At 38.3% G+C, this 8,637-nt stretch overlaps 1 protein-coding gene across 2 annotated transcripts in view; it reads left to right on the top strand.

Annotated features, from left to right (window-relative positions):
* The window catches only part of PRKG1 (protein kinase cGMP-dependent 1), a 1,273,864-nt gene that overhangs the window by 1,106,168 nt on the left and 159,059 nt on the right, over positions 1 to 8,637 (top strand). For both annotated transcript variants that reach the window (XR_012487204.1, XM_074297069.1), the window contains exon 8: positions 1,518 to 1,583. Coding sequence is in view for 1 of the 2 variants with exons in the window: in XM_074297069.1 (XP_074153170.1) it covers positions 1,518 to 1,583 (66 nt within the window). In the remaining variant the exon portion in view is untranslated. The remainder of the gene's footprint in view (positions 1 to 1,517; positions 1,584 to 8,637) is intronic.

The following is an 8,637-nucleotide window of genomic DNA, read 5'->3' as shown; positions in this document are numbered from 1 at the left end:
TATTTGTATTCCTAGAAACCTGCAAAATGTCAGGCACAGAGTAGACCAATAAAAGTTGATTAATTAATGGATCATGGTATAATAGACAGATCATTGAACTTGAAGTCAGCAAGATCAGAGTTCAAATCTCACCTTCGACACTTGCTGTTCAACTGAGTGATCCTGAGCAAGTTACTTATCCTCCTAGTGCCTCGTTTCTTAATCTGTAAAATGAAGAGGTTGGACTATTTAGGTCCTTCCATTTCTAGAGCTGTGATTTTTACCTGGATGTCCCAACAACCCTTCAAACATAATCAACCTAAAGCTCTCATTCTAAAAAACGTAACCTTATTTTTCACTCACTTTGTCCTCCATGCTCCTGAACTTGGAGGCAAAGTAAATTCCCTGCCATTCTACCTTCACTCTCCCTCTTTATATGCAATCTGTTATCAGATCCCATTAACTCCTCCCTTTAACCTCTCTCCCGCCTGCCCTCATTCTCTATTCCCACCACCACTACTCTAGAGCAAACTCTATGGAGACTCACCTAGGAGAGTTTCCTAATAGGGTTTTCCACTTTGACCCTCCCAATTACCTTTCACAACCAGCTAGAAAGATTCTCAATACACATAGACCAAGGGTGACATTTCTGTAGCCCCCCAAATTCCAGCACCTTCCAGCATTAAAGCTCGAACTTCTTTGTCTAATATTGAAGGGCCTCCAATGTTTGGCAACATACTCCCCAGTTTTATCTTTCTTTACTCCCAATGGTAGAATATGAATTCAGGATTGAAGGGACCTTGAAGGCCAACTTACAAAAAGGAAAACTGAGACCTAGAGTAGGCAAGTGACTTGTTGAGCGTCTAAAAGTGAGTGAGTGGAAGATCCAAGGTTGAATCCCATTCCCCTTTCCTTTAAATCTCCCCTACAACTTCTACTTTGCCTTCAGATTCCAAGTTCAATGCTATCTCTTGCCCTATCTCCCATCTGTATAACATGCTGATCATAGAAGAAGACACTTTGCAGGTGTGAAATAGTTGAATGAAGGATTCCTAATTTGTAACCTATCTTAAATAATTTGATGCTATTCCAATTGTTTATGGAAATTCAAGAATTTGGAGGATGAACATGGCAGTGAGAGAAAGCTATCCTTTGGGACAAATGAAACCAAGCTGGAATTTTTTTTCTCTTCCAAAACTGTGATTTTAGGCATAGAGAGAAATCCCTACTGAAGAAATCCTTTCTCCCAAATCAGCACCTTTTCTCCATTTATAGTTGTAGAGATTTATCTGAGACTTAAGGCAGTAAATGAATTTTTCATGCTCACATAGGTAGGATTTGTCAGGGGCAGAACTTGCTCCATGTCTTCCTGTCTACAAGACTAGCTTTCTTCCCATTTGCCATATTGCAGATTTATTCAAAATTCAGTTCTAAGATGGGGTAAATCTAAATACTTTAACTGAAAAAAGTATGTTTTATTGGATGTATTTCACCAAAACGCCCTGCCTTATTAAGTTCTGTTTCTATTTAATTTTTAGGGAAGATGTGAGGACTGCCAATGTCATCGCTGCCGAAGCCGTGACCTGTCTGGTGATCGACAGAGAGTAAGTCCATTATCTCATGTTTGTTTTGGGGATGTTGTCAGTAAAAGCACCTGAAGGTCCACAGATATCAAGTCTCACATTTTATTGACATACACCAGCAATTTCCTACTGCAAGCATCCTTTTCATTTTTACTGAGATCCTTGATTATTGCATTAGATTCTCCCTTCCCATGTGGGTATGGTTCAAATCCAACAAGTGCCTTCTATTTCAAGGGCATGGGGTGGTCATTGCATCTATGAAAACAAAAATAAAACAAACATCGCTGACCCACACTCCCAAGGAGTTTTGTCTTTTATCATGGGAAAATTGCTTGTATACAGATAGGTACAAATATAATCATTTGAAGAGAAAGGAGTGAGCAAATCAGAAAAAAGAGACTTCCCATATGAGACGGCACTCAAGATGGGCCTTCAAAGAAGCTGGGAATTCTCAGAAGAGATGATGAAGTAGAAAATAATTCCAGGTAGGAGACAGAACATGGATAAAGGCACATGGAGAGAAAATGATGGAGTACCAAGTTCAGAGAGGATAAGGCAGCTTGACTGGAATGGAGAATGAGTGAGGAGGAGTTAGGTGCCATAAATCCAGGATGCTTGGCTGAAGTCAATATAATAATGATTTTAAAAGGCAAAATAATGAGTTGATAAGTTTTCATATCATCCTGAAACCAATAAAGTCATTGAACTTTCTTTAACACAGAGTTACATGATGAGACTTGGCCTTTGGGGCCATTTCTTTGTACACCTGAGTTTAAGATGCTGTTAAAGGGAGAATTAGAAACTAGAAGTCCAATTAGACTATTTCAACACCATTTTTCTTTTCTCTCCTAATCTCAGTTCTCTATTACACATGAATCATATGCCTAATACAATCTATATTTGAGATCACATGGCCTCAAAAAGAACATTCTGAAGATATAGTCCTAAATGCTGGTGAGTTTCTGGGCTATTTAATGAAACATATTGCCTCATCTATATTTCCATGACTTTATTTCCCCTATTATTGGACTTGAAATTCCCATCCTTTGAAAGGACTGGAAACCATGGCATAGAAAGTAATCCTGGTTAACCTGGGGGAGAAAAGACTTGGGATGGATCCAAGGGTGCTTTTCAAGTGTTGAAAAGGCTGTCATTTGGTTAGATAGTTAGATTTGTTCTGTTTGGTGCCGAGGGGGTTATAAGGCAAGTGGTAAGGGGGAAAGTTGTGAAAAGGTCAATGGAGGCTTGATGTTGGGGGAAACTTCCTAACAATTAGTGCAAGCCCAAGTATACAATGGTTTGTTTCAGGAGCTGGATAATTACTTGAAAAACAAGAATTTATTGAATACCTACAATATTCCAGCGATTGTCATAAATATTAGGGATGCCAAGAAAGGCAAAATACAGTCTCTATTTTGAAGGAGCTTCCAGGTCAATTACACCAGCAGCAAAGGAACCAAGAGAGGTAATATAGCTAATATCTGTGTGTCTACTTTTCAGGAATTACATAGAAAGGACTCTTAGTAAAAGGGTTGGTCTAGATCAATTCAAAGGTCCCTTCCAATTGTAAAAATCTATGGAATTATCCAATTCTTTTATTACGAATGGGAAAAAAAAAAAACAACAAATGGAAAGGGATGTTTCTAAAAAGACTTCTAAATCTGCAGATGTATGGACACACCCCCCTCACCCTGCCTCCATAGTAGCTTAGTATGAATTATTTATTCAAACCAATCAGATGATTCTTCCAACTCATATGAGACACACTGGCTTCAATGAAAAGAATCAAAGCATAGCTAAGACCTGGATACTTGTGGGCATGGCCAGGAAGAAAGGTTTTAGAGAATGGGCCCGGTCACTAGGGTGAGACAAAGCTCATTCTTGTCAAGAAAAAGAAGATTACACATGTCAAATCATCAGCAAGGCTGAGCCTCGGCTGACTGCAGGAATTAAGGAAGAGTAAGGCTGTCGTGGCTGGACTGCCATCTTGCTTAACATGTCAAGAGTTTCTCTAACATATACTTCACTATCATATACTTCATTAACTAATGTCTAGCAAAATCATCTTTCTCCCTATGCAGCAAGGAGCTCTGATTTTACTTTCAGAAGACTCATACTGGAGTCATAGGATTGTAGATTTAGAGCTGAAAGTGACCTCAAACTTCAACCTCCACCTCATTTTATTGTTGAGAAAATTGGGGCCCAATGACATTCATTGACTTGCCCAGGGTCACCTGGGTCCAATGTAATACAAGTAGGATTTGAACCCAAGTCCCCTGGCTCTAAATTCATTATTCTTTTCATTATACCATTGCCACTTAATAGGTGGTTGTTAAGTTCTGTGACTCTTGGAGAAGTGTGAGTGTGGTAAAGAAGTGCTAGATTTCTTATCAGAGGACCTGGATTTAAATCCTTCAAGTTTTTGCCTAGAAAACCTTAGAGAGGGGCAGTGGATAGAGCATCAGCCCTGAAGTTAGGACCATCTGAGTTCAAATCTGGCCTCAGACACTTAACACTTCCTGTGGGTCACTTAAACCCGATTCCCTCAGCAAAAAGAAAGAGAGAGAAAGACAGACAGAGACAGACAAAGACAGAGATACAGAGAGAGAGAGAGAGAGAGAGAGAGAGAGAGAGAGAGAGAGAGAGAGAGAGAGAGAGAGAGACAGAGACAGAGACAGAGACAGAGAGACAGAGAGAGACAGAGACAGAGAGAGAGACAGAGAGAGACAGAGAGACAGAGACAGAGATATAGACAGAGAGAGAGAGAGAGAGAGAGAGACAGAGAGAGAGACAGAGACAGAAAGAGAGAGAGACAGAGACAGAAACACACAGAGAGAGAGAGACAGAGAGACAGAGAGAGAGAGATCATATTACCTCTGCAGTCCTCAGTTTCCACATTTGTTGCTGAGGAGATTGGGCCTGAAAATCAAGACTTAAGTCCTTTGCATTTGTAATTCTATAATCTATATTTTTGATTATCCTGAGAAAATAAGAAGTAATGAGCTTGGCTCCTTTTTCCAAAAAATCAAACAACCTGGAGCCAGAGCTGCACCTGAATTTAGCAGTGTTTTCCCTTAAGTCTGAATGATCTTGGTTGTATGGGGGCTAATAGTAGAGAACATGAAAGAGGATGGGTAGCTATGGGACTGCAAAGTATCTTCTTCAACCGTTAGAACAGAACTGAGCAAGCACTGAAATCAAAGAATTATTTTTTCTCAGTAACTGCACCATGCCATCCTGTCAAAGGCCTGCTGTATGGCATTTAATTTATGGCCAATTAAAGGATCACTGGGGGGCTTAATCCAGTGCAAACAGATGGTAGCCATTAGGGCTGTCAATGGAAGTAGCTTTCTCTTGCAATTTACAAGCAAGGTACCATGTTGCATAAGCCAGCCCTTCTGCTTGATCATTCCATAGGGATGAAAAAAGGACATGATGGTAACTAATCACGCTTTTCTACATTAAAAAAAAATCCTCACTGAGAAAAGGAGAAATACAGAAATGATTTCATCCTGAGCCTTCTCAAAGGAGATGATATCTTTATTGTGACTTAATTATGACTTCAATATGTATCTGCTGTGGTTCTGACATCAGCACAAATAAATTGTCCAATAACACTTAAAATTATTCCCGTCCAATGGACCTGTCTGTCTCCAAGAACTAATTTCTTATCCATGTAATGAGCCAATGGGTAACTTTAAAAGTTCCCATATTAGAATGTAGTAACCTAGAAATATATTTAAGGAGAGACACTTATTTTTTATAATCAGTTACAGAGGGACTTTCCCCTCTTTTTCAGAGTTATTCATTGATTCACATGATATAAAATCTCTGATTTTTAGCACATTAAAGACCATTCTTCTTAATCTTTCAGTCACATACTGATAGCATTGTAACTTTTCTAAGACATTCAATTTATATATATATATATATGATTTAAGATTCTATACTTAGTGTAAAATGAGAAACGTAAAACCTGTTGGGACCCTGTAGATACTAGCCAGAGTCAGGATAAGCAAAAGTCTTTATTCTTGGTCTTTTGCAGTCGTGGTCAGGGGATTAGATCTAGCAATCTCCACACCTCTTTCCTCTCTCTCCACCTCCACAAGAATGACTCTATATAAGTGATATTGATCTCACTTCCCCTTCTTTGTCCACACCCACAGATTGAGCCAGCAAAGAGTTGAGTAGGTTCATCCTCCAAACATATTAATAGAGAATTGTCCACTTGGTAATTAGCCTCACATGCTGGGTTATCCAAGTGCATCTGCTCAGTTCTAGCCCTTTACAAAAACCAGGCAACCTCTAAAGTCTCTTGTATGATGTTCTGAAATAAAAGCAATGAAACCAATGGCCTAATATGATTAAAAAAAAACACTATATTTAAATTCTCCAATGGCTCTGAGACCTCCTCATGGATTGGGATATGCCATCCAACAATCCAGAACACAGCTTGTCCCAAAGTAAATCTTTTCCATGTATTCCTATAATTTTATCATAGGATATCTATACGACATGTAGGGCCATCTCATTTTCTCTTAATGTTGTGAAAATGCCAGAGTTAAAAATGGAATAAATTTAGATGTCTGACATTATTATAATTTATTTTATAACTATATTGATTTTAATTTTAAAAGCCTTTTGGTTTTCATTCTCTTTCCTTTCTTCCATTTAAAAAGTTACTATTATTAATGGAAAGAAGATGGCTCAGTGGATAAAATGCAAAGCCAAGAGTCAGGAAGACTGATCTTCCTGACTTTAAACTTATTACACTTATGACACTTATCAGCTGTGTGGCCCTGGGCCAATCCCTTCACCCCATTTGCCTCAGTTTCCCCATATACAAAATGAATAGAAGGAAATGATAAGACACTCCATGATCTTTGCCAAGAAAATCCCAAATGAGTTCATAAAGGCTCAAGCATGATTGAAAATAATTGATGGGCAACAATTATTTTTTTATTTGTTTGTTTTGCAAGGCAATTAGAGTTAAATTGCCCAAGGTCACACAGTTAATAAATATTAAGTGTCTGAGGCCAGATTTGAACTCAGGTCCTCCTGATGCCAGGGCTAGTATTCTATTCACTGAAACATCTAGCTGCCCCTCATCAACAATTTCTGATTGTTCTTCCTGTCGCTTTAGCTAAATCTCTTGATTCTGAATAATAAAGTTTTTTTTTTTTTTTTAATGACCAGGGAAAGAGTGAGTTTCCACCAAAAGTAGAAACTAGATACTCTCTTGTTGGCAGGTTCTAGAGCAGGTTCTAAGTACAGATTAGACTCAATGACCTTTGAACTCCCTTCTAGGTTTGATATCCTGGCATTATACAAGTAAATAAATGATTTTACATAAGACAAAGATCTTCCTAAAGCTCCTTGGGACATCCTGAACTATAGAGCAGAAGGAAGACCCAGTTTTGCACAGAGATTTACCCTTTGAACATGGGTACAGAGTAGCTAAGATGTGGTGCTAGTTCATTTGCAAATAGATGCCATCCACAATGTCTGCAATGTCTCGGCTATCCTGAAGCCCCAACAATCCTCCTTTCTCTAGCTCCCCAGAACTAGTCCAAGTACCAAAATATAACATCTCTGAGGGTCCTTTGTGGCTACTTCATTTCCAGGCAGGTTCTCTATTGTCTTACCCTAAAATTCACTCATATGTTGATTCATTATTCATTAATTATTTCTTAAGCACATCTGCATAGGGTAAAGATGCAGTTGAGTCAGGGTTACAGTGCCAAAAAAAGACCTCACTTTATTATAATTTAGATAATGTCAGTAAAAAGTTCTTCATATGAACTCAAATGATCTTGTAGACTTATGAATTAGAACTCTAAATCAACCCCCTAGAGCAGTGGTCCTCAAACTTATTAACAGAAGGCCAGTTCCCTGTCCCTCAGACTGTTGGAGGCCTGGACTACAATAAAAACAAAAACTCACACTCTGTTTCCACCCCTCAGCCCATTTGCCATAACCTGGCGGGCCCATAAACGTCCTCAGTCTACCGCATCTGGCCCGAGGGCCTTAGTTTGAGAACCCCTGCTAGTCTTCTCTTCCTTGTGGTAGAATTCAGATGCCCCTTTTAATTCTCAAAGGAGTCAGTTATGTTTCTCAATGTTGCTGTCAGCAAAAGAATATTGCCAATAGATTTCCATATATAGTAACATATGTGCCAATAAGTGACCATCTTAATTGCACATCTGCTTCCACTGTACCCCTATGACCGCCATATAGTGAGTGATTGATTACCCTCCCCTAGGGAGGAGTGAAAGCTGCTTGATTCCTACCAGGATTGAATGGTATATGTGATGATCATCTACATAAATTTTATAAGCACAATAATTTCCCTTTTTATATGTCACGTAAATATTTGTAAGAGTTATACTTACACAAATTAAATTATTATAATAAGTACTAATACATTTTCCCATGTTTCATTGCCTGAATAAAAAGTGTTTATCACTGCTTTAAAAAAAGCCTCTTTATTCGTTTTAGAAAGCCATATCAGGGCAGAAAAAGGCATGATTTAGCACACATCAAAATGAATCTATATAGGACATGTGGACTCCTAAACATGAGCCATTTCCCACAGTCGCTTATAGTACACAGCAAACCTACTTATGATGGATGGTGGATTCATGTCTGTCCATTACTAACCCTGTGGGCAGTTTGGTTTGTTCTGATTAAAAGAGACACAGACGATCTAATCTGATATGCTTTCACCGACCTTGGATGTCGAAGACAGGGTAACCTCTGTCGTTTAATTAGTCTTGCATAAGAATTGAGTGAAAAAATGACTAAGCAATAGGTTTAGCTATAAGTTTTCTTTTAGCACCAAAATGGAAAATTACATTTTATAATGGAGAGAGAAGGGTTGGAATAAAATAGAATTATGTTGTAAAATGTCATTACTTATGCCAAGAAACAGGAAAATATGGTGATGCTTTGGCAAAAGATAATAATATCATAGATTTAGAGAAGGAAAACAAATCCAAGTCTCTCATTTAATAGATGAGGAAACTAATTTTCAGGGAGATAAAATTATTTGTTCAATAACACAGCGGTAGTAAGT

This window comes from Sminthopsis crassicaudata, chromosome 2 (assembly GCF_048593235.1).
Source record: "Sminthopsis crassicaudata isolate SCR6 chromosome 2, ASM4859323v1, whole genome shotgun sequence".
Taxonomy (NCBI): Eukaryota; Metazoa; Chordata; class Mammalia; order Dasyuromorphia; family Dasyuridae; genus Sminthopsis; species Sminthopsis crassicaudata.
Note: the sequence above shows the minus strand (reverse complement) of the source record. Positions and strands in the feature narration are given on the sequence as shown.